The 21542-nt window shown below is 40.0% G+C and overlaps 1 protein-coding gene across 1 annotated transcript; it reads left to right on the forward strand.

Moving 5' to 3' along the window:
- The first annotated feature begins 3175 nt into the window (after positions 1-3175).
- Positions 3176-21503, forward strand: LOC5520370 (importin-13). Its single transcript, XM_032365341.2, has 31 exons — positions 3176-3392; positions 3996-4121; positions 4201-4259; positions 4562-4670; positions 5141-5233; positions 5311-5364; positions 5481-5553; positions 5727-5785; positions 6985-7142; positions 7938-8022; positions 9588-9710; positions 10188-10268; positions 11074-11154; positions 11315-11372; positions 11775-11824; positions 12329-12424; positions 12753-12897; positions 13469-13653; positions 14066-14092; positions 14169-14303; positions 14499-14600; positions 14761-14838; positions 15751-15888; positions 16231-16327; positions 16990-17042; positions 17377-17443; positions 17546-17604; positions 19190-19279; positions 19631-19732; positions 20017-20096; positions 20463-21503. The coding sequence occupies exons 1-31, from the start codon at positions 3342-3344 to the stop codon at positions 20560-20562; spliced, it is 2814 nt and encodes a 937-aa protein (XP_032221232.2). The 5' UTR covers positions 3176-3341; the 3' UTR covers positions 20563-21503.
- Positions 21504-21542: the final 39 nt, after the last annotated feature.

A 21542-nucleotide genomic window follows, 5' to 3' on the forward strand; every position in this document is an offset into this window, starting at 1 on the left:
GATTCACCTTCACGGCCGTGTCGGGTTAGAAATAAAATGCACACATACTTTGATTCGTAATATAACTGAGGGTCTACTCACGGCTTTTTTTTATGAGGAGTTTTTTTTTTACTGTTTTACGGTGTGTTTACTGTTTTCAGCGAAAATGTTGGTACCATTACTGCGCGCCTATGTTCAAGCAATTAGTCTTATTTCCATCAACACATGTCAGTCTTCAAAAGGGGTTCTCATTTTATCCATATCGTTTTCCATCGAAGAGCTTTTATTTTGAGATTGTAATTTGAAGTTGCCGTATGCAAATTTTGGTTATTTCCGGCCTTTTGACGAAAATAACTTGATTAGAGTATAATATTAAAAATTAAATAAGATCCCCTTTTGAAGCAAGGCTGTCGTTCTACATGTCCAGGGGGGTGACCAAGGGGGCCTGGGCCCCCCTTCTAGCAGCCAAAAATACAGTAAATGTATGAGACATTATCTAAAATACAGAAGAAACTGCCTTGAAAGGGCCTGTTGGGACCCCTCCTGTTAAAAATCCTGGCTACGCCGCTGATGTCTGTCAAATCAAAAGAAAATCGGACGAATTCTAGGGTACCAATATTTTAGCGTTTTTTTGCATTTTAGTGCATTTTAGTTTCCTTGCAATGCGCCTCTAAAGGTCATGGTCCCATTAACTTTACCTTCAACACTTTCGCACCTAATAACATCATGGGCGTCAATCAAAACAAATCGTTTTTTGCAGATAACATTTCTCGACATGTTTTTAGTGTGAACGTGTGGACTTGTTAACGCCTCCCATAAACCGTAGCCGTATCTGTAGTGGGGATGTCAAGCCTTTAGCCAGGGAGGGGGGGGGGGGTGCAGGCCCCCCCACACACACACACAACGGCCGAAGGTCCACTTTCGGTTCTCAATAAACGTTTGTAGTATGTAGCCAAATCCGGCAATAAACGTCCAGTGAAGATACTGCAAAGGCTTGAAAAAAACTTTTTTTTGTTTTTCGGAGGTGGTCAGATTTTTATCAGAGAACTCCCTCCACCCCTCCGGAAAAATTAGATCCACTTTGTCGGATTTCGCTCCCCCCCCCCCCCCCCTCCCAAGAAAAATCCTGGGTACAGGCCTGGATGTGGACATTTATACGACTTATAGCGAAGAACACAGGGCCATGTCAAGAGAAAAATAAGGTTGGGTCTACACCTTTTGCTGTAAATAACGAGAAAATGCGTCTTTATTTGCGCCAATAGTCAATTAATAAAACGAAAATACATTCATTTGAGCGGGGCGACATTCATTTGCGCAAAACGCATATTCAATTTGTAATTTTGCATAGGTGGGCAAAAAAAACACATTTATTTGCACCTTTTACCAAGATTGACAATCACTAGCGTAAACAGACAATCATTACAGGACCAAAAACATCTCGACGCAGATCACAGGAGGACAACAAAGTATTGCGGACGTACCAGATCACAGGAGGACAACAAAGTATTGCGGACGTACCAGATCACAGGAGGACAACAAAGTATTGCGGACGTACCAGATCACACAAGGACAACAAAGTATTGCGGACGTACCAGATCACAGGAGGACAACAAAGTATTGAGGTCGTACCAGATCACAGGAGGACAACAAAGTATTGCGGACGTAATACCAGATCACTGGAGGACAACAAAGTTTTGCGGACGTACCAGATCACAGGAGGACAACAAAGTATTGCGAACGTAATACCAGATCACAGGAGGACAACAAAGTATTGCGGACGTACCAGATCACAGGAGGACAACAAAGTATTGCGGAAGTACCAGATCACACAAGGACAACAAAGTATTGCGGACGTACCAGATTACAGGAGGACAACAAAGTATTGCTGACGTACCAGATCACAGGAGGACAACAAAGTATTGCGGACGTACAAAAGGAAAAGAAAAGGGGAGCAATAAGAACAATCCCGCAAACGAGATGGATGCAGAAGCTGAACAATTGTCTCTGCAAGGAGAAAGGATGGGTGTCAAAGAGAGGAAGAAATAGAAGAGAAAGAAAAGAAAAGAAAAGAAAAGAAAAGAAAAGAAAAGAAAAGAAAAGAAAAGGAAAGGAAAGCTTGTCCATCACGAAGCTAGTTCCAAGAAGACAAAAAGATGTGTCGCATCAAATGAAGTCACAGGATGAGGTGCGTGTACACAAAATCTAGCACCGCCATTTGGATTAAATACAAGTGGTCTGAGTACAAACGATGCAGCAAAAATGAGTCATTATTATGAATAACGTTTACCGATAATCTACTTTAAACACATTTTAATTATAGGATCAACCAAAAAAGGAAAACACCTAAGCTAACAACCCTGTAGATGATTACCCCAGAAAAGGCCACGTGGAGAAATGAGTAGACCTTCCATGCCTTTCACGCAAGATAATATGAATCCCCCCTCCCCCCAAAAAATAAAAAATAGGGGACAAAAACATCCCCTAGCCTTTGACGCGGGCTCACAGAAATGAGCTGGAAATGGAGCCTAATACGAGTTGAGCTTTTTCAAAATACAAATATAATAAATAGTGTTTATTGTTTAGTATGAGGCGCTGTGTACATCAGGCCCGTACCCATTCTTTGGGGGGGGGGGGGGGGGGGTGACATCCGAAAAAAAATATACCTATTTTTTCTGGGGAGGGGGGGGGGGGTTGGAGGGAGGGAGTTTTCTGATAAAAATCTGACCATCCCCGAAAGAACAAAAGTGATTTTTCCACGAGACGTTTACTGTCGGATTTGGCTGCAGGGGGGGGGGGGGGGGGGGGAGTGCTCCCCCCTGGGTACGGGCCTGTACATAGCTTTTTATTGCATTAAAAACTCAGCTTTAGAAGCTAAGTGTCAAGTGTTACCCTACTTATTTGATTGTTGCAAAAATATATTTTATTATCATCCTGCAATTCCTTTGGTAGTTTCTTAATAATGTAAATGGTCTAAAGTTCCTATTCTTAATTTTTTTTTCTTTCGAGGGACACATGTAATTTATCTAAAGATATTAATAGTGCATAATAATAATAATAATAATAATAATAATAATAATAATAATAATAATAATAATAATAATAATAATAATAAAAAAAAACGTCATAAGTACTAAAGTACGTTCATCGAAGCATCACCTGCGCGGGGGGGTTATGCTTTGGGTGCCCTGTGGAAGTACCACAGGTGTCCCAGCTACGGACACAATAAAGATGGCGGCGTCAAGACGGTAAAGGCTGCGTTGTTCAGATGGAAGGGATTAGCTTTTGCTTAGTGGCGCTTGTGCCTTGAAACTGAACAAAACGCTGCCGTTAATTTACCACTTGAAAGCTCAGTCCACAATATCATGGATTCCTGCGAGCAGGAGATACAGAACTTGGTTTCACAATGCGAGAAGGTGAGCTTGCGTTCAAATCGCGACTTTGGATCATAAGTTTATGAATGTGTTCCTTCTTTTGGTGCTCTTTACGAAACGTCATGAGTTTATCTCTCTTGTTGTAATGTTCAAGTAGTGAAGAGTTATCTGGAACGCCGCCTCCTCATTAGCGCGTTTTGTGATAGTGGAAATGAGATATTTTGAGATAAAGGAAATGCCACGGGGAGTGACTTGGTGCATTACTCTTCAATTATAGTGGATGTGTTTGAGGTAGTTCTTAGCAGCTTTTAAAAAGGGAACGATTTTCCCTCCAATTCATTTTTAATATCTGTTTGCTGTATTCGTACTTTTAATTATATGTCTCGTATATGACCGTTTTTACGCTAAATCATCAATTTTATCGCTAAAATGCTAGTACCATAAAATGTTCTGTTTCTGAAATTGTTACTACTGTACACACAGAAGGAATAAATTCTCGCGATATACACATTGTGAATGTGTTCTGTCTTAATTGCTACAAAAGTTGCAAAAATATTATTGTAAAACAACCAACTTAATAATGATGATATGAGATGTGCTCTGACTTGTCATAATATATAGCCTAAGCACATGTTATGCTCCCAGGCCCTATATAGTCTATATAATGACACAGACCAAGCCAACAGGAGCAGCGCACATACTTGGTTATTAGCAACACAGAAATCACAGGTGGCATGGCAACTGTGCTGGCATCTGCTTCAGAAAGACAAGGTACTAAAGACAGTGACCATTCAACCTATTCAGTCAACTGAGAGCTGAACCAAATGTTCAAGTGCAATGCTTTTTTTAGTCCCAGGAAGTGCAGTTCTTTGGAGCATCAATGTTACATTTTAAGATCTCTAGAAACTGGTATGTATTAACATGTAATTTAGAGATCAAATTATCCAACATCAATATTGGAACTGCGATACAATTTCTGCCAACTTATGCTAACCTCCAACTTTTGGGGGTATTTCCCCCAGATTTCTTGGAATTGACCAATCTTTAATCTGGAGCCTCCTAATTTTTCCAAGGCCATTATCTTTGGACGTCTGAAAACAATTTGTTGACAATTCACCACTTATGTTTTGTGTGGATAAATGTAGAAAAAATTATCACATGGAAGCAAAACCTCCTTCTTATTCCTACTAAAAAATGTCATTGGTGTTTAGGTCTGAACTGATAGAAGAACACTATGGCGCCCTCCGCACAGAGATCTTGAACCATATCCTGCTCTTTGCAAGAGGGCCAAAGATCGTCTCCACCAGGCTTTGTGTTGCTGTAAGTGATACAAGTATAGCCATGCTTGCCAATATGACTGTAGAGTCTGTATGTAATGTATCAGCAACATAATGAGTTAAAATGTTAATTGATATGTCAACATATCAATCAATGTCGTTTTTCTAAATGGTCTAAAAGAGCCTGGGACGAGCGCGCAGGAGACCTGTGATATTCTAAAACTTTAGGAACTATGCTCCATTTCCAAGATGTCTGCCAGCATAATCTTAGTAAACACCTGAATTCCAGGTTTATGTGGAAATTCTCGACTTACAAAGCTCTAGAGCAATAAAAAAGGGAAAAAAGGATTGACGCGAACTCCTAAATAAGGAAATGACTGAGCAAGCTAGAAAAATGACAGTTTTTCAAACAAGAGTGACTTTTATGAGATTTGTTATACATTGGTTAAAAACAATACAACTAGTGAGAAGGCCTGAGGCCTTTGATAAAATGTGGTGCCATTTTTGTTGCAGCTTGGGGCATTTGCCTTGCAAATGATGCCTGAACATTGGACCAATGCTGTTAGTGATATCATCAGTTCATTGCAAAATGTAGCAGAAACACAAGTAAGAATTATAACAATCTGCAGAGCACAGTATGCCAGAAAGCTTTTACTAACTTTTCATTTTTTTGCATATTGCAGGACAATGCCATGTATAATGTTCTACTGGAAGTTCTCACAGTTCTTCCTGAGGAGGTTGGTTAATTGGTGCTTTCTCTGAATGCCATGGTTGATGGTTTATTTTGGTGTATCATTTAAGAGTAGAAAATGCTACCAGATACTCATAATACTTTGTTATTGTTTTGTTAAAGTTCATGTCAGCACAACTGAATGCCACCCGAAAAATGGAACTAAGAGGGGAGCTACAAACGGCAATGAAGCAAGGTATAGGAGCATTAGCCGTGTAAAGTTATTGTCAGGAATCACACACCAGATTTATCAACATCAGAAATTGGTATGTCTTAATGTGATGGCTGTACCAGACAAGTTACTGTATATAGCTTGTAAGCTGTTATAATATATGCACCCCAACTTAACTTTGACCATTTTCATTTTAGTATTAAAGATTACGGAGAAAGGAGTTTCTTCACATTCAACACCCCATAATAGGTTACAGGTATGTACTTATATAAACTTATTATTACTTATATTAGTTCTGGTGTTGAAAAGTTATGCAATAGCTTAGAATTGCATGTTTTACCTCTCAAGACAAGGGTTCAAACTTTTTTGGGGGAGGGGGTGGGTCGAATGGTTAGCTTTTGACTAATTTAACATAACATACTAGTACTGCCTTATTCATGCAAACTACATGGCTGCGCATTGTGCTTTTTTGATGGTGGAAATAAATTCAACACAAGATAACAGTGGTCTGTTTTTGCCCTCTGTGGAAAAGTAGATTCTGAGGTGACTTTTTGAGATTCCCTTTGTCAAAGCCAAATTTTTTGCTTCAACAAAGGGCTTGCAATGCTTGAAATGTGAGCTAAAATAGCCTGTCTCTAGTCGTTCTAGTCACACCATAATAATAATGCATAATAATTGTGCTTTTTTGATGGTGGAAATGAATTCAACACAAGATAACAGTGGTCTGTTTTTGCCCTCTGTGGAAAAGTAGATTCTGAGGTGACTTTTTGAGATTCCCTTTGTCAAAGCCAATTTTTTTGCTTCAACAAAGGGCTTGCAATGCTTGAAATGTGAGCTAAAATAGCCTGTCTCTAGTCATTCCAGTCACACCATAATAATGATGGCAGTAGTGATGAAGGTGATGATGGAGGTGATAGTTATTGCAATAAGAGTGGTAGTGGTGATGATGATGATAATGATTGGTTTGTGGTGATGGTATTTTTGATTAAGGTAAGGTAAGAATATCAGTGAGGATGATAATGATAGTGACGATGGTGATAATAATGATAAGGGTGATATTATAAAGACAACGACAAGATATAATAATAACTAGTCATTTGCGATATTTGTGGTAACTATGGTGGTAATAACAATATCATAATGTGCGATATGACCTATAAGTCATCGCCCAAGAGTCATAATACCAGAAGTCAACAAGGGACTGGTAATCTGAATGGTACTTAAACCTTGCTTTTCTTATGGTGGATTGGTGAGTTCTTTGGTACAAGGTCATGGCTACTTCTATAGGGCTGTCAAGATGAGGATGATATGATAGTGGTGATGATTATAATGACTTGTAATACAGTGACAGTGATTAGATTACCATGTAGACGGTGAAGGTGTTAGAGATAAAAGATGGACTATATTATATTTTCTCCTAGTAACTTTACTTTCTTCAACTGTCTTTTTTTATAGACACTGCGCTGCCTTTGTAGCTGGATACAGTTTGGTTGTTCCATAGCTGACGTAGTGAACCACCTCCCAAGTGTGTTTGAGGCTCTTTCTAACCCAGAGTTGTTTGATTGTGCAGTGGATTTGCTGGTGGATGTGGTTACACACCCAACAAGCCACAGGTATGTATTTAACTTGACATTGAAATATATTTCAGCTTTACTTATAGCATGCTGCTACATATATGAAAATGTCTATAGTTTATTATATGTTTTTTTTTGTTGCAGTTAGAGAAAATAAAATAAAATATTTTTGGTGGTTCTAGGGGTGGCCCTGCCCCTATTTTCAACAATTTTGCTTAGAAATACATTGCTTCCTCCCCCTCTAATGGGAACTCCTGGATCTGCCCTATGCATGTTGACTGTACAGGCCCGAACCCAGGGGGGGGGGGGGGGGTGCCGGGGCTGTGAATGCACCACCCCCCACCCCCACAATGGCCGAAAGTCCACTTACAGTTCTCAATAGACGTGCTATTTGTAGACAAAGCTATAAAGCATAAGCTAGATCACTCAGGTATGTAGTCAAATCCGACAATAAATGTCCCGTGGAGATACTACAAAGGCATATTTTTTTTTGCTGGTGGTCAGATTTTTATAAGCATGAGCTAGATCACTCTGGTATGTAATTAACCATATATCACATAAAGAATGGTGGTGGTCAGATTTTTATCAGAAAACTCCCTCCCCCCCCCCTCCTCCAGAAGAATTTAGTGCACTTTTCGGATTTCGCACCCCCCCTCCCAAAAAAAAACCTGGGTACGGACCTGCTATAGAGTCTTTTTTTGCTAATATTTGTTGTATATGCTTTATCTTGATTTGGCTGTTAAAACGGTAATAACAGTGACAAGTTTATTAAATGCCTCTCATCAGTTATCGTTTTTATTATTATTGATTATGGCTGTCATGTTTGTATTACAGATATCCTAGCTATTTATGGAACTTTATATCTAGCCTAGTGCAGTACCACTCAACTCTGCATGAAGCACTACAAAGTGGAGATATGGTAAGATCACATACCATTCATCTTCAGCATCCAAGTATCCAACAAATATTCTTGGAATCGCCCAAAATATTATGTGCATTACTAAAAAAAGAATCGACCTTCTTTCACAGCATGGATGAGGTCAAAACTGTATGCAGAGAATCAAATTTGCTTTGTTCTGTTTTATATGACAAAATGCGGCATTACTAAAGAGGAACCGGCGGAACCAGTATATTTCGTTTATGGGTAGGGATGTCATACTAGGGTCACCATTTATTTCCTTTCTAATCTGCACAAAATGCAAGGCGATTAAACATTCTGTTGTGAAATGCTAAGACAACATCACTAACCGCAAACGTGCTACGTTATTTCACGCATATTTGACATTCTGTCATATGCAATTTGTATCCAACTTCCGTTGAACGTTCCCAGTATCCAGATAAGTAACAAAAACCCTCGTTTAGAAGAACGTCCTGTTACAGGTTACACAAAATACCATACTGTAATACTGCAAGCATTTGTAGTTGTAGCGTGCAGAGGGCTTCATTTGTACCTTTGCAGACAAAGAAAAATACAAAAAACAAAGTATTCTACAACTTTTTTTATTTGTTATAACATACAACAAACGTATTACCTTATTTATCGATTTGTTTTATGTACCACTTATCTATTTTATAGGACACTGCATTGTGTTGATTTGTTTCATGTACCACTGTTATCTATTTTGTAGGACACTGCATCTGGTCTGTGTCGATTTGTTTTATGTACCACTGTTATCTTTTTTGAAGGACACTGCATCTGGTGTGTGTCGATTTGTTTCATGTACCACTGTTATCTGTTTTGTAGGACACTGCTTCTGGTCCTGTGTCGATTTGTTTCATGTACCACTGTTATCTATTTTGTAGGACACTGCCTTGTGTCAAGTTGTTTAATGTACCACTGTTATCTATTTTGTAAGAGACTGCCTCTGGTCCTGTGTCGATTTGTTTCATGTACCACTGTTATCTATTTTGTAGGACACTGCCTTGTGTCAAGTTGTTTAATGTACCACTGTTATCTATTTTGTAAGAGACTGCCTCTGGTCTTTGTCGATTTGTTTCATGTACCACTGCTATCTATTTTGTAGGACACTGCATCTGGTCTGTGTCGATTTGTTTTATGTACCACTGTTATCTTTTTTGAAGGACACTGCATCTGGTGTGTGTCGATTTGTTTCATGTACCACTGTTATCTGTTTTGTAGGACACTGCTTCTGGTCCTGTGTTGATTTGTTTCATGTACCACTGTTATCTATTTTGTAGGACACTGCCTTGTGTCAAGTTGTTTAATGTACCACTGTTATCTATTTTGTAAGAGACTGCCTCTGGTCTTTGTCGATTTGTTTCATGTACCACTGCTATCTATTTTGTAGGAGACTGCCTCTGGTCTGTGTCAATTTGTTTCATGTACCACTGTTATCTTTTTTGTAGGAGACTGCCTCTGGTCTGTGTCGATTTGTATTATGTACCACTGTTATCTATTTTGGTAGGACACTGCCTCTGGTCTGTGTCGATTCGTTTCATGTACCACTGTTATCTGTTTTGTAGGACACTGCCTCTGGTCTTTGTCGAGTTGTCACAAGTGTTGTTGAGACCCACACTAACTTATTGTTGGAGCCTGATACAGAAGAGAGACAACAGCTGGCCATGCAAGTAGTGCAGATTACTTTGGTAAGAACATATATACTGATTCATATCAACTGCCTTCTCTCTAAGAAAATTTCTTGTCAAGCCCTGTCAAGCTACTTCAATTTTATAAAACTATAAGATACAGATTTTAATATTCTTCACTTGATGCTAACATGACTTCCGAATGCTTGGATATTGATTATTCAATGTTGACCAGTAGCTCAAGCCCTCACTTCAACATTATTGGCACACACATGAGTCTGCCAGGCACTCTTCTAAATCTACATATTTTTTTTGTATTTCCTGGTTCCGCTCAAGCAGTGGCATTGCAGCTCTCAGCATTTAGCCTAAGGAAACTTCAGTCTTGCTATCAGTTATCTGCAGAAGTCAATTACAAGGTTCTTTCGCCGATTTAAATATTGTCAATATAGCAAAGCAGTTATCAGGCAGTTATGATATCAAAAACACAAACAGCATACCTGCTGAATGCTGTGAATATTTACCTTATTTTATTACCAGGAATGCACCAATGCGCCTGGCTGGTACCCCGTGGATGATCAGTGCAGTGAGATGACCTTCAGCTTTTGGTACACCCTGCAGGTATTGTGACTATTCACTGTAATGGTCTCCCTTTGTTATGCACCCAGAGTAACATGTTGGTTATACCGCTATTGTGATGAAGACAGGTCTTAGAAGCATGGCCCAATATACTGTACTTTAGTTTGTTATATTTCGCACTGGGTAAGGTGTGTTAAGTTTTTCTTATGCCGCGGCAAATAAATATGCTGGCAGAAGTGGGATCACTCTTCAGTAGTAAAGTATCAAGTGTGACAAATTTTGGAAAAATAAAAAAAATATTATAGAGTTTATTTGTTTGTTTGTTTGTTTATAAGGATCACATATTGAAAATAGAGGTACGGTTGACACAACATAGCACACCTCCACCAACTCAAGTGTAACCCTTTACAACAAATTCTGAAATTGCCAAAAATATTATAGAGTTTTTTTATTTATTTGTTTGCTTGTTTTTTAAAATTTATTTATAAGAATCCCATATATTGAAAATAGCGGTAAGGTTGAAACAACAGAGCGCGGCTCCACCAACCCTTAACAATAAAAGAAAAAAAATGGATATAAACATAAAGAAAAAGCAATTATTAAAAAAACTACTCTAAATGGCTAATGGCAACAGGATGGTTGCACAAGAATACTTCTAGCGTGGCAGCACATATTTTCGCGTAATTGCATTTTCGGTATTGAAAGTAGTTTGGAGCGCCCGGCTATATCTGACTGCTAGTTTGTTTTTAAAAGAAGTTTCCCAGAAACATAGTTCATGGTATGTTTGTTTTATGATAAGTAGGGAGACTTTTATTGGAAATAATTCAGACTATGTGTTGCTCTGTAGGATGAAATCTGCAGTAAGGATCCAGAACCCATGATGCAGCTACGCGCAGCCTACATGCCTGTCTTCTCTACCTTAACTCAAGTAAGGCTCCATATGCTTAACAAATTTGACCATGAAATCTTTTGAGTCATTACCATAAATGTCAACTACTTTATGAGGGTTTTTCCACAAAGGCTCTTGTGGTGACAGGGTTGATGTATTAACAACAGGAAACACAATTGCTGTTTTCTTTGACATTCAGGTATTCCTCAGAAAAGTACAGTACCCCCCAGAGACAGAATGGGCTCAGTTCTCTTCAGGTAAGACGATGTTTTAGCCACACCCACGAGGCATTGCTAGGGTTGGGTGTAGGTCGCATGTCCACCACCCTTGACCCCCTGAAAGTGTGTCATTTCTTATGTGGTATATATTAAAGCAGCCTCTTTCATCTTATCCTGGCTTTTATCTACCCAGTTGTACAGCAGAAATGGGGGTTATTTGACGGGCGGGAGGTCAGTATTGTGAAATACCGTGACCGAGGTCATGGAAATACTGACCGAGGCCAGAGGCCTTTTTTATTCAGTTTAACCTAATCTCCGGACCACTCTATTAGCCAATCAGAATGCGGGATTCGTTACCGTGACCGCTAAAAGAAAATAAGCATTATTCTGTCTGTTTGTGTGAGGCGCAATCCATCTTAATGTTATATCATTATTTGATAGATGAGAAAGACCAGTTCCGATACTACAGACAAGATGTTGCAGATACTATGGTAAGTACTTAGTTTATAGAAATGGTGCAGAGCACCATTTTTGGTTGTCGTGCCCTATAGTCCGTTTTCTGTTTTCTGTAGATCTCATGTCTTCTGTAGATTAAACATCAGTTTGATGTTACTTTGAGTACCTTTGCCAGTTCTGTGAGTGTAACAAATCTCCTATTAGTCTCAAATTTTCACATTTTAGATATTTCAAGCGCTAGAGTGCTTACATTATGTCCATGAAATGAAATTTGAATAGTGACTAATAAATAGTTATTATTTAGTGACTTACCTATACAATAAAAGTTCTAACGATGCATTGTTACCTTTGAATGTGCCTTTTCTTAAACTAATCTGGTTAAGTGATAGCGCCTGAATATATACTGTAAACAAGTAGTAACTGTTTAGGTTTTATTTCATCGACATTGTGAAAGCACTCTTTAAAAAAAGCGACTTGCAACTTGAAGACGCTTTTTAATTCTCATAATACTCATAATAATCATTAAACTTCACTTGCAGATGTACATTTATTGTATTATGCGGGACCACCTTCTTCACCAGCTTTACTCTACACTGTACTCGCTACTTACAAATGAAACGCCATCCTCCTGGCAGGTAGCTCTCACCTTATTCATGTAAAGTCGGATACACTTTATGATAACTTATGGTAGACTTGTTGCCAACCAAGGATGTCTCGTTGCTTTAAGCAATTGTACAGGAATTCAATCTAGATGCTGGATTTCCTGTTCAGAAAATACTAAAATGATTGCACCTGGGTCTTCTGGTCAGTCTGTAATTCTTACATGTTAATAAACTGACTAGGGTTCCAGTTGCTAAGGAGAAGTACCCTTGAAGATTAGAATCGATAGTGGCTCGCATGTCTTGTATACAATATAACTGTGTTTAGGCTTTGATCTTTAAGTTCCTTCCTGCTTTTCTTCAGTCAGTGGAAGCGACACTCTACTTGGTACAGTCCATCTCTGAGAATGTGGAACCGGAAGAGGAGTCCTACATGCCAGCCATCTTTAGCTTGCTATCCCAACTACCGCCGCAAGCAGACATATCCCAAACGGCTCTGCTTATGGTTGGTGAGTTGTAATAGTATGTCGTGTTTTATAGTATGTTTTGTAAGTCAGTTGCCATCTATTTGTCTGGGCCAACATGCCTTCGGCTCCAGCCCAACCCTTGCACATGGGTAGAAGTTAGCCTATTGTACGTGGCTAAGAACAAAACCCCTCCATTATGGCCTTGGTCGATTAATTAAAAAAAAAAAATAGCGGCGATTTTTAAATAACAGCTATTCAAAGTGAAAGGCTGCCGCATTTTTTTTAACCAAAGGACAGGACATCAGTAAATGAAGGTGGGCCAGAGAACGAAAATAAGAAAAAAAAAAACGCTTCCACAAGAAAGTTGCTCAATAAAATCAAAAATGCAAAAAAATAAAAAGAAACTATGAGAAAGGAAAAAACATCACGTACATCCCACAAGCCAGAAAAAAAGGCAACCACAAGTAGAACATCCTCTATCACATTTTTATAGGTCCCAATTCGACCTTGAAGACCCTTGAAACGAGGATAAGGCACGTGCAATAGGCTGCCTGTACCCTGGTGATGTACATGGCAAATACCGCGAAGTTAATGCCGGATGTGCTTTGTACAGGTTCATACTCTGAATGGCTCAAGTGTCATCCGGATCAGCTACGGACGGTACTTCCGGTTCTGCTCGGCGGTCTCTCACAAGCAGACCTAGCTTCCGCTTCGACCCAGGCCCTGCGCGGTATTTGTGAGGAGTGCGTCCAGGACCTGGACACAGACGTACAACAGACTATCCTGACGCACTGCCAGGTGAGTCACGTGACGCTGAACGCATGCGCAGGTCCATGAGATCGATCTTGACCCGATTCTTGGGCACTGTTATGTTTTCTTGCTGGCTAACCATTTATAATGTATTCAAGTGGAATTCTGATAGCTCAAATCTAACGCTAACTTAAAGTGTTTTAATTTTCCCTCCAAGTAGTTTTCTAAATATTCTTACCCTTGATAACTCAAATTAAAATAACTCTTGTAATATAACTCAATGATAATTTCTATTTAACATTCCAGTTACCAAGATTCTATTGAATCTGCACCGCTGTGTATTTTATGCTGTAGTTTATAAAAAACCGCTGTGTATTTCATGCTGTTGTTGATAATTGTCAGTATGTACCCTTGTTGCTTTTACACTGTTATCAAAACTCCTTTATTTTGTTGTTGGTAGGCAGCTCTTGCGGGAAAAGTAATAAAGGTAAGCTTTATTTTTAGTTTCATTTCGGACGATTCTTAGCCAAGTTAATAATGATTATTACGGTTTTGTCTGCTAGGAGAGGGAGCGGATAAGGTGTATGGAGTGCATCGGTTACACGCTCTCTTATAACCCTCTCGACAGGCTTGTGGAGAGATTGCAGTCCTCGGTGGGTCCCTATGTCCACCTTCTGGCTCAGGTAGTGACGCAACAGGTAGGTAACGTCACAAGTAAAATGGAACTAAACTTGTACTTTAAACCCCCTGAAGTAGACTATACTAATACACGAAATAGCAAAGACCTTGTCGACGAAGAACCGCTTTTAAGTATTCAGTTCAACTAAGGTTTAACATGCAGCCCTTAGATTGGATCGTCTTCGTCTGTCAGTAAATGACTTTTTTATCGTCAGCCTTCACAAGACTCAAAGCAAAGGCTTCAGTTCTACCTGAAGATGTTCGCTGTACTGTTCAAATGCCTGGATCCTGAGATCAAGCCTTCTGAAGTACACCCGGTAGGCATGCATGCCACATCCTGCTGCTACTTTGTCCTACAGGCCTTATTGTTGGACCTTGCGCCAAGCGTGGAGCTCCATCCACTTACACATTGACTGGTTGAAATTTAATGCATTTGAATATAAATTGTATTATATAAAAGAAATTGTTTTTCCACAGTCGGCTGTTGTCTTGAAGGAAATTATGCCATCTCTAAAGTCCCTGCAGCCGTGGATCGGTGATAATGATGTCATACAGGTATCTCGCCTACCCCTTCCTCAAAATTATCAGTTAAACAAGGACCCGCGCCATTTAAGGGCCTGGACCAGGTCCACGAAAGGCGAGTTGTCAGTAAACTGCTATGCGGTGCAGGGCTCCGGAGTTCCGTCAAGCGTGTCTTGTTTACCCACGAGGAGCGAAACCTAAGCTCAACTTTTGAAGCGCTTTTCTTCTCGTTTGCTCGGTTTTATTTTCTCTTTGCTACTTACATTGAATAACCCACCAAAAGAGCAGGAATTTGCAGTAAAAATTAGTTCAAATTATTAACGAAAACAGAACTAAAAAGTCTCACTACCGACGCAATGTTACGGCGTGTTGTCATCTTTAAATTTGAATTTTATTCAGCCGAAAGGAGGCGGAGCTAACCCCTTTTATAGTGCGGGTCCTTGTTTAAACGCCCTTTGAACAGGTCATACTTCATAGTTACCCCTGTATTGTAATGTATTTTGATATGCACTTTCATTTGGAAGCACTTGAGGGGTCCTCTACCAGTTTTCTCTATACTGAAATGCACCAGCAAAAAGGAAATTGGCACTCACCGTTACCATTCTTAGCCCACTCTACTAACAAAGACTTTAGTGTGCATGCCCTGGTTGCAAAAAAGTACAGAACTTGTCAAGGTAGAGTTTTGTTTGTCAGGCTCTGAACACAGCTAAAAGTGAGCGTAACGCTTGGGACAGTCATTTCCTTTTTACGCCACGCGCACGGTGGCGTAAAAAGCGAACTCACAAATTTACAACTTGTTTTCATATTTCAGTCGTAGTTTTAAAATCTTTAGAGGTAAAAAAAGGTAAAGCCTTTGTATGGCACTATATCGGTTAAAACATTTCTCCAATTTCTGTCGTAAAATGACTGAATCTCATTACGCGCTCATGCTGTTGTCTTTCCAAGGATCTGTGCCTCTGTCTGGAGCGCGCGATCGACACCATTAGGGACCACATGGACGAACTCGTAGCGATCGTTGGTGAGATCTTTGTGCTGTTCTTCACCGACTCATCCAGCCCCGCCCTTCTGGATTCTGCTGCCATGGTAACACCACTGACTTAACTACTTCTACGTTACGCATTGTGTGCGTAGTTGTGGTTTGCCATTGATTGTTGTTTGTTTTTGTGTTTCATTAAAAGTCATTGAAATGTTTAGTTCCCGTGGACGAAGCTCTGTTTTATGTTACTTTATGTTATTCCTACTTTCAGATTTTCTACACTACATTCGACCTTCTGATGACTGCATAATATAGATTATCTTAGCTTGTTTTATCATCACATATAACGTTTCCGTTTCTAGTGATACTGTTTTTGTATTTATGTGGTCACAACTTTTTTGCAGAAAGGTGGTGCGATCACTTGCTTGTCATTTGTGTTTCTCTTTTAGTTCGTCGGCATGTACGGTTGTGAAGAAAAGCACTTTGGTACGGTCGCCGAGGTGTTCCAAAAGCTTATCTCACACTCGCTATGTCTGCTACAAACCAGTGAGTAAATGACTCATCCCCCAATAATCAGGAATAAAAATAATCCTAATTTCGTTGCTGGAACTCGTGCAGGTATTGGTATATCCTCCTTATTACCAGGTTTATAAAGTCCAACTTGCAATAGGTATATCATTTATTACGGGACATATAGTTGGTAGAACTGTAGTTCTTTTCTGTATTTATTTCTGTAAGACTTTCATATAACTGCAGATGTTTTGTAAGACTTTTGCAAAACTGTAGATGTTTTCTGTAAGATTTTTATATCAGGTCCGTACCCGGGGGGGGGGGGGGGGGGGGGGGGGGGAGGTGCAGGGGTGCAACGGCCGAAGGTCCACCACTTTCGGTTGTCAATAGACGTGCTATTTGTAGACAAAATTATAAAGCATAAGCTAGATCACTCAGGTATGTAGTCAAATCCGACAATAAACGTCCGGTGGAGATACTGCAAAGGCATACAAAATATATATTTTTTCGCTGGTGGTCAGATTTTTATAAGTGAACTCCCTCCATCCCCCCTTCCACCGGAAAAATTATGTCCACTTTTTCGGATTTCGCACCCCCCCCCCCCCCCCCCCCAAGAAAAATCCTGGGTACGGTCATGTATATAACTGTATATGTTTTCTCTAAGACTTTTATCTAACTGTAGATGTTTTCGATGACAGGTGTGAGAGACCATGGCGATATCCTACAGAATTTCATGCAGCTAGTGATGAGAGTAAGTCATTTTGTGCCCGGTGAAACATAGCGGCGCTCCAAATCATGGCCGAAGAATGGAAGCGCTGGATCCATGTCTGTCTGTCGATGACTGTCGATGCTATAAATATTTTTTTTGGCGACTTTAGCCAACTTCAATAAAGCTCACATTCCAAGATGAATTATTTACTCTGATTTGCGTGCGTTAAAGACAAGAACAAAAATCTCCCGGAGTTCCTCATCATTAGTGCCTTTAGCTATTCCTTGGGCGCATTAAACCTGCCGGTACTGATAACGCTATTCCTTGTTTTTATGTTTTTTGTTTTATTCATATGCAATGGTGATTTGATTTGTAGGGGCTCAAGGCGAATGCAAAAATGGTGTTTAATTGTGAAGATATGGCGATCCAGATCGTTCAATGTGGTAGGTTTATCTCATACATTCCAAACATTTGGCTGGTTTAATTCTTCCTTGGTTCTTTCAAACACGATAACATGCTTATAAGCTTAACTTTTCTCGTTTAAGGTTTGACAGCAATCGAGCTACCAGAGACATACGCAGTTAGGGCAGCATGCCGTTTCTGGGTAAGTGTCTGCAATCACTACAATAGGGTTTTTCGGGTGGCAAACTATCGAGTTTTGGTGGGTATTATAATCAACAATGAATGTACCAGCTTCCGGCATATCGCCGGTGATAGTAGTTTTCCCCTAGTATATATTTTACTTGTCTGGAGGGAGTGAGTTTTACACCCAAAGACTCACGTGAACAGTTGATTACGTATTTATTTTGCCGCAGTCAATATACAGTCCATTCACGGTTAGGTTATCCTCATGACAGTTATGACTTGCGGAGATACTACTATGACTGATATTATTGTATTTAGTTTACGCTATGCTAGCCTGTTCCCATCTTCTGGTAAAGTTTACACTATGCTAGCCTGTTAACATCTTCTGGTAAAGTTTACACTATGCTAGCCTGTTAACATCTTCTGGTAAAGTTTACACTATGCTAGCCTGTTAACATCTTCTGGTAAAGTTTACGCTATTCTAGCATGTTTCCTTCTCCTGGTAAATTTTACGCTATGCTAGCCTGTTAACATCTTGTAAAGTTTACGCCATGCTAGCCTGCTAACATCTTCTGGTAAAGGTTACGCTAAGCTAGCCTGTTAACATCTTATGGTAAAGGTTACGCTATGCTAGCATGTTACCTTCTCCTGGTAAATCTACGCTATGCTAACCTGTTCCCATCTTCTGGTAAAGTTTACGCTATGCTAGCCTGTTAACATCTTCTGGTAAAGTTTACGCTATGCTAGCATGTTACCTTCTCTTGGTAAATTTTAGGCTATGCAAGCCTGTTCCCATCTTCTGTTAAAGTTTACGCTATGCTAGCCTGTGAACATCTTGTAAAGTTTACGCCATGCTAGCCTGTGAACATCTTCTGGTAAAGGTTACGCTTTGCTAGCATGTTAACATCTTCTGGTAAAGGTTACGCTTTGCTAGCCTGTTAACATCTTCTGGTAAAGGTTACGCTATGCTAGTCTCTTAACATCTTCTGGTAAAGGCTTCGCTATGCTAGCCTGTTAACATCTTCTGGTAAAGGTTACGCTATGCTAGCCTGTTAACATCTTCTGGTAAAAGTTACGCTTTGCTAGCCTGTTAACATCTTCTGGTAAAGGTTACGCTATGCTAGCCTGTTAACATCTTCTGGTAAAGGTTACGCTATGCTAGCCTGTTAACATCTTCTGGTAAAGGTTACGCTATGCTAGCCTGTTAACATCTTCTGGTAAAGTTTACGCTATGCTAGCCTGTTAACATCTTCTGGTAAAGTTTACGCTATGCTAGCCTGTTCCCATCTTCTGGTAAAGGTTACGCTTTGCTAGCATGTTAACATCTTCTGGTAAAGGTTACGCTTTGCTAGCCTGTTAACATCTTCTGGTAAAGGTTACGCTATGCTAGCCTGTTAACATCTTCTGGTAAAGATTACGCTATGCTAGCCTGTTAACATCTTCTGGTAAAGGTTACGCTTTGCTAGCATGTTAACATCTTCTGGTAAAGGTTACGCTATGCTAGCCTGTTAACATCTTCTGGTAAGGGTTACGCTATGCTAGCCTATTCCCGTCTTGCCTGTGGCAATCATCGTCTGTTCATCACGCTCGTCTTGTTGTTTAAGGTGGAGTTCGTCAATACATGTGAGGCGTCAGACTTCACCAGGCGCACGCTCGACGCTTACGGACAGCACCTCGTGGACCGAGTTATCAAGGTTAGACGTTACGTGTGGGGGCGCACAACAGTGGTTGTTGATGATGATGATGATGATGATGATGATAGCGAATGATGGTAGCGAAGGTGGTGGTCATGATGACGCTTGATTGCAGTAGAGATGATTTCTGGTGATGGTGATGAGTTCGTTGAAAATCATAACCGGCCTACTTCCTCATTATCATTATATATGGTGAGAAACCCCGACGAGCAAGCCCGAAATGGTAGTTAAATATGACGTAAGAGGGTGGGGTGGTCGAGCTGTAGGAAAAAGAACGCGAAATGACCACCAGTACGCCAGTTTTGCAGGAATTATGCTGAAAGTACATTTGTTCTGTATTTTATTTTCTAGGGTATAGGTGGCGGGGTGCCGCGACCGTGTGCAGAGCTCCTTGCTGAGATACTGGTAGCTCTCAACAAGCATTGCAAAGACTCCATAGCTAGGTGGATGCAGGTACCCACCCCTCCCCCCATGCGTAGAGCTTTGTTCTTCCTCCTCCCACATACACACCCTCAATTCTAATTAGTATTCCGGGGAATTTCAAAAAGAAATTCTTACGTTAGATTTACGGAATTCGATTGGGAAAAAGGTAACTTGACAAGAGAATGCGAGCCCTCGACTATGATAGACGCGTTATTCACCTATTTTCCTTTGAAGATTTTGCAAATTTTAGCGTGACAAAGTGGTGGTCGTTTGAGCCTTTTGTATATTAATATATCTAACGTGTTTGTTTTCAGCCCTTTATCGCCGTCGAGGGCTTTCCTTCGACTCTAGTAAATACTCAACAAAAACAGAATTTCTACAGCTCCGTGATGAGGTCAGTAAACCCGGATATCTTATTTCACTAGATTCCTGGGACATCAACTACTTTATTAGCTTGTTATCATATGTTCTGAGAGGGGAATCGATGATTAGCCTCGTATACATGGTGCTTTTAGCGAGGAGCGCACGCGTAAACTAGAGACTACGTAAAGCTGACATCAGATGTTGCCTTTCTTAACCCCTAAGGGACAGTGCCCCTCCCCCCTCCCCCTCTATAGGGGGGGGGGGGGGGGGTGTGGATTCAGATTATGGATTCTCGCATGTCTCCTTTCTTACCTCAATCTAAGACTTAAACTGCATGTTTTTATACCGCTGATCGCAGCATGTACTGATGTCTCTTTCTGCGTCATCTCTGTCTCAGGGGTCATAGCAACAAAAAGCGAGTGAAGGACGCCGTCAAAGAGTTCTCACTATTGTGTCGAGGGCTCTATGGGACCGAGTACGCGGCTGCGTATAGCTGACACGAGACAGGCTTCGCGGAATCTTTAAACTGAATACACCCCACCCACCTCTATCCGTTAATTGTTATAGCTCGACAGGGGCTCTTTTTACACATCTGGGTGTCTCACCCTGTTGCCTCACTATTTTCATCGCGTTCAACGTGTTCGAGGACAGTCTTTGTGGCGCCCCTAAATGACTCTGCGTGCGTGACTTTCGCGGCTGAAGAACGAAAGCGCTGGGCCCTTGATTATACGCTTTCAGTGGCGCTATAGTTTGAAAATATATAAAAGATGGAAAGATTGAACAAAGAACACACAAAGAAATGTATACACAGTAGTTTTTTTTATTGTTTTTTTTTCCTCTCCCCCTTCGGAAAGCCTGTCCCTAAAACGTGTGTAACGTGCATAAAACGTCTATACTATCTACCTTCCCCCGGAGATGATCACTTATCAGAAATCGCTAATAACATTGTAAAGTATATATGAGGTTTATAACAATAAGAGGATGTTATAAAAAGCCATGTATTGTAAGGAGGATCCATGACATATTAATGGCTGTGTAAAAAATAAAGGGTCATCTCCTAGAATTTTTAGAAAACATTTTTAATTTAGTTATAATAGAGATATTTTGCATTAATGATTATTTATAGACTTATGTTCTGAACATTTTGACAAATTTATTTTTTAGGCGCGGTGTGAAAATAAAGAATTTCTAGTTCCAATAAGTCTACGGGATTGTTTGAGCAAAACCGCGAAATGATGTCGATGAGGTTGCCGGAATTAATCTTGTTGAAAGGGGAACGGTATCCAAATGAGAAAATTAGTATTTCCCATGATAACTATTAACCGCTTTTGTTAATAATAATCAGTGTAATATATAATAGATTTAGATCACCACGAATGTAAAAATAAAATACTTCAAATTGATAAAATTGATAACAAGAAACGTTTGATCTCCCTTATTTATCGTCTCTTGGTTTTAAAGGAACACTTGATGATTA

Source organism: Nematostella vectensis, chromosome 1 (assembly GCF_932526225.1).
Source record: "Nematostella vectensis chromosome 1, jaNemVect1.1, whole genome shotgun sequence".
NCBI lineage: Eukaryota > Metazoa > Cnidaria > Anthozoa > Actiniaria > Edwardsiidae > Nematostella > Nematostella vectensis.

What these genes read in the sequence shown, in the direction of transcription:
- LOC5520370 (XM_032365341.2), top strand. Translation starts at nt 3,342, where the DNA reads ATGGATTCCTGCGAGCAGGAGATACAGAACTTGGTTTCACAATGCGAG. An exon ending in CACCCCATAATAGGTTACAG is followed by an intron (nt 5,786 to 6,984) that starts GTATGTACTTAT and finishes CTTTTTTTATAG; the next exon opens with ACACTGCGCTGCCTTTGTAG. An exon ending in TCGTGGACCGAGTTATCAAG is followed by an intron (nt 19,280 to 19,630) that starts GTTAGACGTTAC and finishes TTTATTTTCTAG; the next exon opens with GGTATAGGTGGCGGGGTGCC.